This window comes from Neomonachus schauinslandi, chromosome 11 (genome assembly GCF_002201575.2).
Source record: "Neomonachus schauinslandi chromosome 11, ASM220157v2, whole genome shotgun sequence".
NCBI lineage: Eukaryota > Metazoa > Chordata > Mammalia > Carnivora > Phocidae > Neomonachus > Neomonachus schauinslandi.
The window spans coordinates 97,428,407-97,441,729 of record NC_058413.1 but is presented as its reverse complement, the minus strand read 5'-3'; the positions used below and the strand labels follow the sequence as shown (position 1 = coordinate 97,441,729).

Genomic DNA, 13,323 nt, shown 5'->3' with positions numbered 1-13,323 from the left:
AGCAGTTTCTCTCTACAACTTGTATGCATGTGGGAGAGTTCAGTGATGAGTAACTCAGAAGGGTGGTTGGAATTTGGGGCTTATCTGCCATGTTAATAGGTGGAAGGAGCAAGGAGAAAGGCACTTATGGGAAAGCAAATGACTTCTTAGGAGGGTGGGGAGAAAGGGCACTTTACGGGGCTTTTTGGAAAGATAAATGGCTTTTCAGGAGAACAGATAGATTAAAAAGTTTGTGATAATATTTGCCTATACAGGTATGAGTGGTTTTTCTCTCTCTTTCAGAACCATAAAACTCCCCTGGAGAAGGGATTTAGGGTAGTTGTTATTCACATTCTCTCTCCTGGGAGTAGATCTGCTCTGAAGAGGAATTTATGACATCCTTATTTCCCAGAAGTTGCTGCTTTTTAGGCAGATAAGGGAAGCTCCCAGAAGGCTTTTTTCTGCATCTGTTGAGCCTCAGATGTCTTCAGCTTAAAAATCATCTTTATGCCAACTCTGCGGTTCCAAATGGGTTCCACAGTGGATTTGGTAACACAGTGCATTGATAATTTGGAAAATATTGGTTTAGAGTTACTCAGACCTAAGTGTTGACATGTTTTATTATATAGCATTTAAGGAATCTCATTTGTTTATGTCACTGTTGATCTCATCAGAATAGTCTTTAAGTAGTGGGGATCCTTCAAGCTCTCAGTGGCTTGTATAGATTTTCCAGAATTCTAATTTTTGCTTGAAAGCTCAAAATTGGTTTTGGGTGATAAATACTGTCAGTTGTTTTCTTTGCAATAGCAAGAGTACTTCATTCATTTTCAAGAACCTAACTGCCAAATACTCAAGTTCAAATTACCGTAGTTTGTCTCTCAGTTGTTCTTTTAACTAAAAATGGTGTTTCATGAAAAAAAAGAGGCTAGTTCAACTCACAACTCAAATGGTCTCACAAGTGCTTTTCCATGAGACAACCGTATACTTGGGTATGTAGCATTTTATCAAACAGAATATTTTAAAAATGTGTAGTTAGAGGTTGGGATTTAATAAAATTATTACTTTTGTGGCTTCCTCATGACATCCTTAAGTAAAGCTTAAACCACGACAATAAAAGGTCATTCAGCTTAGATTATGGGAGCATCACTTGTGTTTATTGCCAGGAATTCACAGACAGTATTATCTCTGATGCTTAGTTGGTGCTAGTACTAGATGAATAAAACCAAAATAGCCAGTCTAATTGCAGTTGTAGATTTGTCTGTTTGTGAAGTGAAATTACAGTTCTGCAGATGAGATCTTAACTCTCACTTCAAGTTCCTAGCAAAATCTTTAATTTGGTGAGTTACTGTGTCATTAAAAAGTGACATTGCTGTGATTTATTTTACTGACTTTTCGTCCGGCAGGCATGTAGCAATGTCAGCTGGACAAGTTTGTGCTTCTCCGGTTAATGCAGTACAGTAATTTCCCTGGGTAAGATGCTTCAGTGGCTTCTTCATTTCTGGTTTGAAAGGCTTTAATGATTTTTATGAATTTTAAAGACTTCATCACATCTGCATTTAAAATAGTTCCTTTTTCTTTAAATTCTGAATGATTGATCTCAAAATGTCACTATAACTTAACTGGCACAATATAATTAGAAAATGTTCTGTGGCTTAAGATACAGTAAAGTAAATTATGAACATCTATAAAGTCAAGGGAAAGCTGGCTTTTGTCATACTTTGGTTTCTTATTTATAATTTTGCCCAGTTTCTTTGGAGTAGATTCTTTCTTTCCATGAGTCAGAAAACTGTAGGCCCCTGCATCTTTTTTAGGATCTTTTAGATGTATACATTGCAGCTATGGGTTGAGAAAGTGAGTCTTCTACGCTCCCTTTTTTGAGCCAATGATTCATTTTTCAATGTAAGAGGAAAATACAAATAAGTTTTCTTGTATTTTAGAAAAAAAATGTTAAATTCTAAAGTAATACGTTTTAATTTTTTAAAGATTTTATTTATTTATTTATTTATTTATTTATTTATTTATTTATTTATTTATTTAAGAGAGACAGAGTGAGCATGAGTGGGGGGAGCAGCAGAGGGAGAGGGAGAAGCAGACTCCCTGCTGAGCAGGGAGCCTGACATGGGGCTCGATCCCAGGACGCTGAGATCATGACCGAAGGCAGATGCTTAACCGACTGAGCCACCTAGGCACCCTTAAAGTAATACATTTTAGATTAAAAACAGAGAAAATTTTCAAAAATTAAAAAGAAATATTATAAAAACAAATTAACAGAAAGTACTTGTTTCTGCCCAGATGCCTGGAGAACTTAAAAATTACAGTGATTATTTATTAGACAATAATGAGATTATAGAGATTATAGCAAGTATAACTGAAGATAGCTAGTAAAAGCACAACAGAGGTTCTGAGAAGGAAAAAAAATTGAGAGCTTAAATTATGCCCTAAACCTACTACTTTAGAACATGCTAGAAAACATGAGAATACAGAAGCATATATTCCATTAGCCATCAGTGACGATACCATCATGTGTCATGGTAGCCTCAGGAAAATCCATTGTAAATTCGCAAGAGGATGGGAGTGACAGAGGCAAGTAACTTTAGTGTCATTATGAAATTAGTTTTTGCTTCATAGACCAGGGCCTCTAAGGGTTTTGGGGACTGTGGACTGTGTTTTGCAAACTGCTGTTCTAGGTGACTTCTTCCATACTTAGGGCTCCACTGCTGTCTTTATGGTTGTGACACTTGTCTGTATCCCCAGCCCAGACTACATCCCTGAGCCTTAGACTCGTGTGTCCACTGCCTGCAACTTTCTGGACCTCCCTCAGCTGAGTGCTCTCTTACTCTTCGGCCTTTGCCCATGCTGTCTATTCTGCCCAGAGTTTCCTTGTTCCCGTCGTTTACCTGGCAAACTATTAGACTGTGAGTTTCTTGGGGCAGGACCTGGGCATCTTTATATCCCTAGGTTTTAGCACAGTGCCTAGCACACTATGCTGCTAAGTAGATGTTGTTGAATTAAATTGAATCAAGGAAGAATTCCAGCCTCATAAACAATAAATTTGCAAATCCACCCTGGGGTAAAGTTTTCTGCTTATGTCTGATGTCATGCATTCTATATTGGTTTGTATCAGGGTTAGTTTTGGAGTAAAGGATTTTATAACCTCTACTCCTATATAATTAACTTATTCAACAGTTTCTGTTTTGTTTCCTTTTGCCTTGCCTAGAGTATAATATATTCTGAAAGGAGGGTATTTGGGCTGAGGACGCAAACATCTTAATTTTTAGCTTTGTCTCTGACCGTGGAGAGTGTTTCACCAGAAACTTATCAGCTTCTGTCCATTAAAATCATCTGAATTCCACCACGCCTTGTGGAAAATTCATATACATAAATTTAGTTTCTCTGAAGGAAGATGTTCTACTGTCCAAATGAGAGAACTAACATTTACTAAGTTCTTCCTATATGCCAGAGACTATTCTGTGTGTTTTACATACATTAACTCATTTAATATGCATAACAGCTCTTTGAAAGGTAGACTCTCTTGTTATCCCCATTTTATATTAGGAAAATGAGGCACAGAAAGGTTAAGTAACTTGCCAGAGGTCATGTAGATAGTAATGGGGTCTAGATTTGAACTCAGAGCTTAGTTTGGCTCCAGAGGCCATGCTCTTAACTACTGTGAGTAGCTTCCTCTTAAATCTAGATACATTACTTTTATTGTTAATCTGTGTTAGTACACATGCACAGATGCTTATTATTAGTTATATTTGTCAATTAGTTGTATTAGTTATAATTGTCAAATTGAAAATAACCTAATAGCCAAATAGATAATAGTGTATGTGTACAATGGATGGTTATTTAAAAATCAAATTTTTGAAGAATACTTACTGCTATGGAAAAATACAATTGAAAAAGTAAGAGAAAGATCACAGTTTCTATTTGAAGGCACACATAATGGATTTATATGTGCTATATACATTCATCAATATGCAAATATTTATTTTAAAAGACTGGAAAAGAAGTATAATAGTGATTCTTTGTATTACAATTGTGAGAAGTTAAATTAAAAAAAAAACTTTAAAAATAACATTTGTTGGACAGTTCCCCTAAATTTAAAAAATACTTTAAAAATAGTATTTGTTGAATACTTCCTACATTAATAGGTCCCATATTAAATTCTTCATGGGTGTTTTCTCAGTAAATTCTTCCATCAGTCCCATGATGTGGGTAGTACTCATTTTTCAGATGAAGAATCCTAGAACGATTAAGTAACTTGTCTAGGGTCATACAGCTAATAAGTTGGAACCTCTATACGAGACTCTTTCTGTTTTGTATTTTCTAAACTTTTTATAATTTATATTATTTACATGATCAAAAACAAAATTAAATTTTAAAAAGTATGCAAAAATTGGGAACTACAAGTCAGACTTACACAGTCTGCTAGGATTTACTTATTTGAACCATTGATTCCCTAAACTAGCTATGCAAAATAACAGAAGTCTGGGACTTGGAAGAAATTAGACCAGGCATTTAAAAAGTTTAAATAGGGGCGCCTGGGTGGCTCAGATGGTTAAGCGTCTGCCTTCGGCTCAGGTCATGATCCCAGGGTCCTGGGATCGAGTCCCACATCAGGCTCCCGGCTCAGCGGGGAGCCTGCTTCTCCCTCTGACCCTCTCCCCTCTCATGCTGTTTCTCTCTCGCTCGCTCTCTAAAAAAAATAAATAAAATCTTTAAAAAGTTTAAATAGACTCACTGGTTTCTCTTCTACCAAGAATTTTTTTTGACCATCTACCATGGGGAGCTGATTATTTTTCTAGCGTGGGTTGCAGGTCTGATGCATATGTTATAGGCTAGTTAACATATGGTAAAGTTGAGCATTTTTGATTGTTTAAGAATTCTTTATTTTTGTTGTGCTTCCTAGTAGTTCCTTTTGTGTTGTTGGATCCCAGGGTGGATGTGGCCAATGCCCAAAGGAGAAGATTAATGTGTGTGAATATGTGGAATGACCCCATGGACATGGTAGAAGGATTTTTCTTATAGAAATATATATCTATAGTTGACAAATGTATTTAATGAAAGTTAGGGATACTCAGTGACCATCTATAATCTTCAAGAATAACATCAATCAGAAGGCAACTGTCATGTTTTTCTACAATTATCCCATTGTTGAGGAGTGACTAGTAAGCTAAATGGATCACTGATTGACCCCACAGCATATTTCACATGTTCTTATGGTAAGAGAATTCTGACTCCTTTTTTGGTTTTTTTTTTTTTTTTTTTTTTAAATCTAGGAACTCCTTGTTTTATTTTATTTTATTTTATTTTATTTTTAAAGATTTTATTTATTTATTTGAGAGAGAGAGAATGAGAGACAGAGAGCACGAGAGGGAGGAAGGTCAGAGGGAGAAGCAGACTCCCTGCCGAGCAGGGAGCCCGATGTGGGACTCGATCCCAGGACTTCAGGATCATGACCTGAGCCAAAGGCAGTCGCTTAACCAACTGAGCCACCCAGGCGCCCTCCTCATGTGGTTTTTAACTTGAGGAATATGTGTCATAGCAGGAAAACACAGTTACCTATAAACCTTTGTCTAAATAATTATTAGAGAATTCTTTTTTTTAATTATTATTATGTTAATCACCATACATTACATCATTAGTTTTTGAGGTAGTGTTCCATGATTCATTGTTTGCGTATAACACCCAGTGCTCCATGCAGAACGTGCCCTCTTTAATACCCATCACTCTTTTGGCAGGAGGTTAGTTTGGGAAGGACAACACATAGCGGTTAAGAAAGAAAATGCCCACCTGGTCATTTCTATTATATGAATAAACCTTGTCAGTAGAAGGGCAGATTCATGGTAGTGAATCAGTGAATGAATGTGTGTGTGTTACTTTATCTATGAAAGAGGGAGCAGGGATACGTGAGTGCCTCAAACACAGACTTAAGTGGATCGCTCCCTTTCATCTATGTAAGGCTACCACTGAAAAACAGAAGAGGACTGAAGTTGTTTATTTTACTGAAGAAAAGTGGGAACCATTTTTCTTTTTTTTAAAGTAATGGTTCATTCTCTTTTTTTTTTTTTTTTAAAGATTTTTACTTATTTATTTGAGAGAGAGAGAACACATGAGAGGGGATAGGGTCAGAGGACGAAGCAGACTCCCTGCCGAGCAGGGAGCCCGACGCGGGACTCGATCCAGGGACTCCAGGATCATGACCTGAGCCGAAGGCAGTCGCCTAACCGACTGAGCCACCCAGGCGCCCAACCATTTTTCTTAAGATACAACTCTTCCCAACCTTTTCTTCTTCTTTTCGACTTCTTAAAATTCAGTGAAAACATTTCAACATTTTCATATTCTTTCCACTGATCTGGGTGATCCTTTGCTTTCCAGCCATAAAACTTGACTGCAATCCAGTGCCATGTAACGAGCTCCTCTTGCTGGCTCTGTTCTTTAGTCCTGAGTAGGGTGTTTGACTGTCCCACATTCTGCAAGACCCCTGGGAACAGACACACCAGGCGGTTGGTCACCCTGACCCTGAGTGTGTATGTTACATTGTAAGGATGGGGTGGGGAGGGTGGCGTGAGAAGGGAGGATGCTGATGGAAAGGTGAATTCCTGAGGTGTGAAGAGAACAGTTTTTTCTTCTGAAGAATGTTTACTATGGCTAAGAAAATATGAAAATCAGTAAGCCAGTGTCTGTGTCCTGAGGAATGAATCAGGGCTTACTGCATTAGACCTGAGTATTAAATGGATCTCTGTGTTTGGTCCTGCATTCTTCATACCTATACTAAAGGACAAATGGGGATATAAGAGGAATACCATAATGATTCTGAGCCTCCCTAAACATAGAACAGTCTGCTGTCACTGGGTTTTGGTCCTAAGTACACTCTTTCCTGCTCTGGGAAACCTTATCTTAGCAAATGGAGAAGTGAACATTTTTACCTTTTTTCTTTTTTTTTTTTTAAGATTTATTTGAGAGAGCGAGTGAGCGAGCACAAGCAGGGAGAGCTGCAGAGAGAGAGGGAGAAACAGACTCCCTGCTGAGCAGGGAGCTTGACCAAGCGGGGCTCAATCCTGGGACCCCAGGACCATGACCTGAGCCAAAGGCAGACCCTCAACCAACTGAGCCATCCAGGCACCCCATATTTTTACTTTCAAATATAAGGCCTTTTTGCAGTTACAGACTACTTTAAACATTCTTCGTCTAGATCTATATTAATACTTAGAGTAAAACTTCCTGTAACATATCTGCTAGATCAATTTCAGGTTTTACTTTTGCCTTGATGTCCCTTAGTGATCTTGTCTTTGTCCCCTTACTCTTGTTCTTGGTTTCTGACCTTACAGAGAAGTGTGGGAAATGGAACTGGATAGACTCAAGAATCAGGATGGTGAAATAAATCGGAACATTATGGAAGAGACAGAACGGGCCTGGAAGGCAGAGGTGAGAAGAGCTCTGTGTGGAAAGCCTTGATTTGGGGCTTCCAGATAGTATAATCTCTTTGGGTATAGTGTTATACCACTAAGCCATACGAGTATGGTACTATATAGCCACTAAGCATTTGTTTTAACTAGCTGGGGGAAGCTTCGTGTATGTAAAATTAATAAAGTGTGTGTGTGTGTGTGTGTGTGTGTGTGGTTTCCTTAGATCTTATCACTAGAGAGTCGGAAAGAGTTGCTGGTATTGAAACTAGAAGAAGCAGAAAAAGAGGCAGAACTGCACCTTACTTACCTCAAGTAAGTACCCTCCCATCCTAGAGTTTTAATGGTCCTGCAGTTTTGTGTTTTCTTGGTGATTTTTTTGGTTTGGTTTGGTTAGTTTTTTGAAACCCGAGGCCCACTAGTCTGGCACTTACTCTGTCTTCTCAGGAATTTCAGGGCCACCTCTGTCTGCACAGTAGCCATTGTTCAGTCATTTCTCTTCCCATATTTTATAGTTTTGTATTTTTTATTGTATTGGTTCCAACTGGATAAACAATATCTCTTATGGTGTCAAAGCATAACAAATATCTTTGGAGATTTGTTTCTCATAGAGTCATTTCTCCTCTTTCTGCCGTGGAATCTGGAGGACCCCTGTGACATTTCCAGGCGGACAAAAGCCCTCTTTCTGTGGTTGGTCCTCTTTCTCTAATAATTGGTTTAAAAGATGCCAGAGTGAGAGTGAAGCACAGACCCCGGCCTCCTCCTATACCTGGTCTGACCTTTTCTCACCAGGACCGCTGACCAGCCACTGTCCTGCTATCTCAGAGAGTCAGGAGCTGGCCTTGTTCTAATTCTCTGAATTCCTGTTGATTTCTTGAAAGGTCAACCCCCCCAACACTAGAGACAGTTCGTTCCAAACAGGAGTGGGAAACAAGGCTGAATGGAGTTCGGATGATGAAAAAGAATGTTCGGGTAAGTGTTGTACTGTGTGATCTTTGAGTCAGGGTTCAGGCTCTGCTTAAACCTGTGGTGACCAGAGGGACTTTGTACATCGTCACTGAGGGGCTGCTCCACCCCTGCCTTTGCTCTCCTGATACTAGAAGGTGCTCTCTTTCTCAAGAGGCTTACTCAGCTCAGCAGAGAGGATGATCTGCTCCTTTCTCCTTTTCTAGGACCAGTTTAACAGTCATATCCAGTTGGTGAGGAACGGAGCCAAGCTGAGCAGCCTTCCTCAAATCCCTACTCCCACTTTGCCTCCACCCCCATCAGAGGTGAGAGGGCTGGAGTGGGGAAGTCTCCCTTTCTGTGCTGGTGGCACCGCCAGAGTCTTCTGCTTGCTCCTTTTATGAAGAGATTGGTTTTACTGCTGGTATTATTTATTATAACATTATTATTGGCCATTATTATTGTTGATCTTATTTGGCATAAGAATTGCTCACTGATTTCCGCTCCAGATTCGTAAACTTACATTTTCTTCCTTTCTCTCTTGTCCTCCACCTCTCTCGCTCTACAGACAGACTTCATGCTTCAGGTGTTTCAGCCAAATCCCTCTCTGCCTCCTCGGATGCCCTTCTCCATTGGGCAGGTCACAGTGCCCATGGTTATGCCCAGCGCAGATCCCCGCTCCTTGTCTTTCCCAATCCTAAACCCTGCCCTTTCCCAGCCCAGCCAGCCTTCCCCGCCCCTTCCTGGCTCCCATGGGAGAAACAGCCCTGGCTTGGGTTCCCTCGTTGGCCCCCACGGTCCACACATGCCCCCTGCTGCCTCCATCCCGCCTCCCCCAGGCTTGGGCGGTGTTAAGGCTTCTGCTGAAACTCCCCGGCCCCAACCAGTAGACAAACTGGAGAAGATCCTGGAGAAGCTACTGACTCGCTTCCCACAATGCAATAAGTAAGTACCTTTCAGGACTAATTGAAAAGCAAAAAAAACGTGTCGGAGAAATATCTGTGGGTCAAAATAGGGGAAGTTTCCTGGAGATTTCTCACAAGGACGGCATAGAATCTCTCTCCCTCAACATGTGGCTGCTTAGGGCCCAGATGACCAACATTCTTCAGCAAATCAAGACCGCACGGACCACCATGGCAGGCCTGACCATGGAGGAACTGATGCAGTTGGTAGCGGCCCGCCTGGCCGAACACGAGCGGGTGGCAGCCAGTACCCAGGTGAGAGCTCAGACCTGCTCAGCTGTTGGGGAAGAGGCAGGTTTCAGAGGCACTGGGGACGGCCCACAGCACTGCAGCCAGGGATCTCTAGCCTGCTTTCTTCCTTTGCTGCACTGGGAAAGCAATGGTTTCTTTTTGTTATCTGCTCTGTCGCTCAGACTTTCTCTCCTTACTCTGACATTGTTTCTGCCCACAGCCCCTCGGTCGGATCCGGGCCTTGTTCCCTGCTCCGCTGACCCAAATCAGTACCCCAATGTTCTTGCCTTCTGCCCAAGTTTCGTATCCTGGAAGATCTTCACATGTAAGGCTCTTTTTCTTTGAAAACTGGGTTGTGGAGAAGCTGGGGGGTGAGGAGGGAACAGGTTTACAGATGCAGTGCTGGAAAAAAAAACCACCCTCTCGTCAGCTGGGTTGTTCGCGGCCCCAGCTGAGAAAATGCAGGTACTTCTGGCAAGAATCTGTATTTGAACTTTCTTTTGGTGTAAAACCTTTTGCGACATGGAAATAGGAGATGGCATCATGGGCACAAGAGGTGAGGAGACCCAGAGGTTCCTTACTCTTTGGCCATCCCTCCTCTGTCCTGCAGGCTCCAGCCACCTGTAAGCTGTGTCTAATGTGCCAGAAGCTTGTCCAGCCCAGTGAGCTGCATCCAATGGCGTGCACCCATGTGCTACACAAGGAGGTGGGTGCTACGGACCTTCTTTCCACTCTGTTTTCGGAGTTTTTCTGGAACTGTTGCTGTGTATCAACTCATCATTAATATCTCAACGTGAGGTTTTCAATAAGTTGTGGCTTAAACAATCAGCAGATTTCAGAATGCTGGCAGCTAGGATCTCCTAGCTTCCTTTTACCCCGTTCTCTTTAGGGGACTGGATAAGCAGTACATCCTGGAGCACTGATAGGTCACTTTCTTGGAACACTGACAATAAGACATACATATCTAACCATTGTTTCGAATATAGCATTGTCAGGAGACTTGGCTTAGACAAGAAGAACGGAATAGGGAACATGAATATGAGATTAGTAAATCCATTAACAGAATAGCTTGGAGGTCTGCCTGTTAAGGATTATCTTCACAAACTGACAGGTTATTCCTATCTTGGATTATGTTACCAGACAGAGTTAAGTCTTTGAGCAGCAGGGATGATTCCTTCTTTGCTATTTTGTTTTGTTCATTTTCATTTTTCAAAAGGTAGAAACTGGATTTACATCTAAATTCTTAGGAAAAATCCTGAATAAGATTTGAGGGTGGTGGGTATTTGGAGTTGGGAGTGCATCTCAGCCTAAACAGATCATGAGAAGGGGAAGGCCACCCCAGATATCCAACACAGAGCAGCTTCACACCATTCTTAGCTGATTGTTAATGTTCCCTGTAAGAAGAACAGGTTCCCCTGCTCTGAAGATTCTTTTGGGGGTAAGAGCCAATGAAATAGCCCATCTGGTCCCGATGGTAAGAGCCCTTCTGACTTAGTATGCGTTCCTCAGACCAGTGAACCTCAGTGGCACACTCTCCCCTCCTTCCCTCCATCTTTCCAGATAAACCTGAGATATGTCTTTCTTCCTTTCCAGTGTATCAAATTCTGGGCCCAGACCAACACAAATGACACTTGTCCCTTTTGTCCAACTCTTAAATGACGGACCTGACTGGGGAGGAAGAAGAGGAGAAACTGATGTGAACAGGAAGCGCGGGTTCAAGATTTCTAAAACTCTATATTTATACAGTGATCTATACTCATGCCATGTACATTTTTATTATATAGGTAATGTGTGTATAGAAAGTCTGTATCCAAATGTTCGTAAATGAAAGTATGTATATTATGCAGAAATGGTCTCTCCCTCTCACCTTGCAGTTCCTTCGGGGGATGCAGATTGTAGGTAAGATGATGTTTAGTTTGCCCTTGAAATTATGATATCCTTGCCTGGGGCTGTTTTCAAGTACAATATAAAAACCATCTAGGAAGCTGCTGTTGCCCTAAGGCCATCCTGCTTTGATTTGGCTCAGCCTCTAGTTCATTTTCTTAAGGCTCATGTATGCAGATTTGAACCCTGGTGCTCACCTGCTGTCCAACCAGATGCCTTGCTTACTGAAAGCCTACGGAAGCCTCAGTGTTGTTCTAGCCACTCGACTCCAAATGGATAAAATGAGACTGATTGAGGAAAAAAAAATGTAACCCTAATAGTTTGAATTTTCATTGAATATTTTACTGTGTTAACGCTCATTATTTGCACATAGACATTAGGTTTACAGAATATTCTGTTTTACATCAGCAAAATTCACAGTCTAAGAATACCAACATAACTGGGTCCCATTTCTCCCATGCCCCCCCAAAAGCTTCTGTCCATCTGACTTCCTGGATAGGCCTCTCTTTAGAAACTAGCACAGCCCACAGATCTTTCCTGGGCCAAACCATCCCTTGCTGCCACTGAGTTGGCTTCCGATCAAGCTCTGACAGACCAACCTTGTGAAGGCCTCACCTCTTCCCCTTCACTTCTGGTCTCCTGGTCAGTTAGTCCCCCTCCCCACTGAAGGTTAAGGCAGTTGGTTCACAACCAAGTTGTTTGGTGACCTTGGGTGAGCTCTAGGCAGGCACTGGGGTGAGGAGATGTCTGTGCAAAATTACTTGCAGAATGACCTTGGGATGCCAGATTTTAATTTTTGAAGCAAGAAAATTATGGGGGACATGTTTCCTATCCTGGGAAAAATGGAAGCCAAAGTGACATGAAGGGGGGTTGGAGTTCAAGTTTAGAAGTCATTTGTTCTATAGATAGCTGTCTAGAACGAGATCGCTTTCCCACCTCTGCTTATTGAGCACTTCTGGTGTTTAGGTTTATACCTGTGAAAGCTGTGAATCTCTGAGGGCTTTGACTCTTTTCCTGTCCTTTTATCTTTACTCCTACAGGAAATGGCTTCAGCTTCCTTCTCTTTTGGATTAAACAAGGAAAAACTTAAGTGTTAATTAAAAAAAAAACAAAAACACTAGCTCTAGGGGAAGAACATCATTGTATTACCAACAGCTGAATTGTTCCCGTTCTGGGACCTGGAAATGCTTCCTGGCGCTGGCAGCACTGTCCGGGTAGCAAACACTTTCCCTTTCAGATCCAGTTATATTCCCTGCTCTCTGCTTTTGATCTTTTCCTTCTTTGTCCTTCGTCTTTGCCTATCAGCCTCTTAGACGTAGTCCTTCCCTTCTTTTGCCTTACTTGCTCAGCCTTGTTGACTAGCATCATTTTCAGGAGCTGGACTTCCCAGGACCTCCTTGGCATCTTGTAGGGTGATTGAAATGGCCTGAGTTCTCACCTCTGTAGAGGTCAGGTGACTCACTTTCTTTGGTTAATGAAATATTAATGTCTCCAGTTTGGTAGCTATCATGAACGGAAATGTGGCAAAATGGAAGACCAGTTCCTTTGTTCTTTTCATTTGGGGGATTCATTTTTTTCTCTTGCAATCAAAAGATTTTCTCTCTCATCAACTTTGCAGTAGCCTTTAGGCCACTAGCAATATTTTTCAGTATTACCTAAAAATCTAGAAATTAGGAATGGATATAAAGGCTATTCTCTTTTCCACAGATCTTTGAAGCCAAAGGAATATAGAGAGAAGAAAGGAAGACGTGGTGGGGGGGGTGCTTATCCGCTTCCTAGTAAAAGCCCCTTGAAAGCCAACTATAGCAGGAAGACAGATGTTTTGGGGAGCTGTGTGCGAGAGCTGGGGCCTCTGTGTTGCTCTTTTCTCTGTCTTGTTCGGGATCAATCAGAAAGCAACATTTAAGTTTTGG

The 13,323-nt window shown here is 41.3% G+C and overlaps 1 protein-coding gene across 3 annotated transcripts in view; it reads left to right on the top strand.

The window, feature by feature from the left end:
• RNF214 (ring finger protein 214) overlaps window positions 1–13,145 on the top strand; it is a 44,296-nt gene extending 31,151 nt beyond the window's left edge. For all 3 annotated transcript variants that reach the window (XM_044919743.1, XM_021696558.2, XM_044919744.1), the window contains 9 exons: window positions 7,314–7,410; window positions 7,615–7,703; window positions 8,270–8,360; window positions 8,561–8,659; window positions 8,902–9,278; window positions 9,418–9,550; window positions 9,747–9,851; window positions 10,137–10,232; window positions 11,120–13,145. In XM_044919743.1, coding sequence (XP_044775678.1) covers window positions 7,314–7,410; window positions 7,615–7,703; window positions 8,270–8,360; window positions 8,561–8,659; window positions 8,902–9,278; window positions 9,418–9,550; window positions 9,747–9,851; window positions 10,137–10,232; window positions 11,120–11,185 — 1,153 coding nt within the window. In that variant the 3' untranslated portion in view covers window positions 11,186–13,145. The remainder of the gene's footprint in view (window positions 1–7,313; window positions 7,411–7,614; window positions 7,704–8,269; window positions 8,361–8,560; window positions 8,660–8,901; window positions 9,279–9,417; window positions 9,551–9,746; window positions 9,852–10,136; window positions 10,233–11,119) is intronic.
• Window positions 13,146–13,323: the final 178 nt, after the last annotated feature.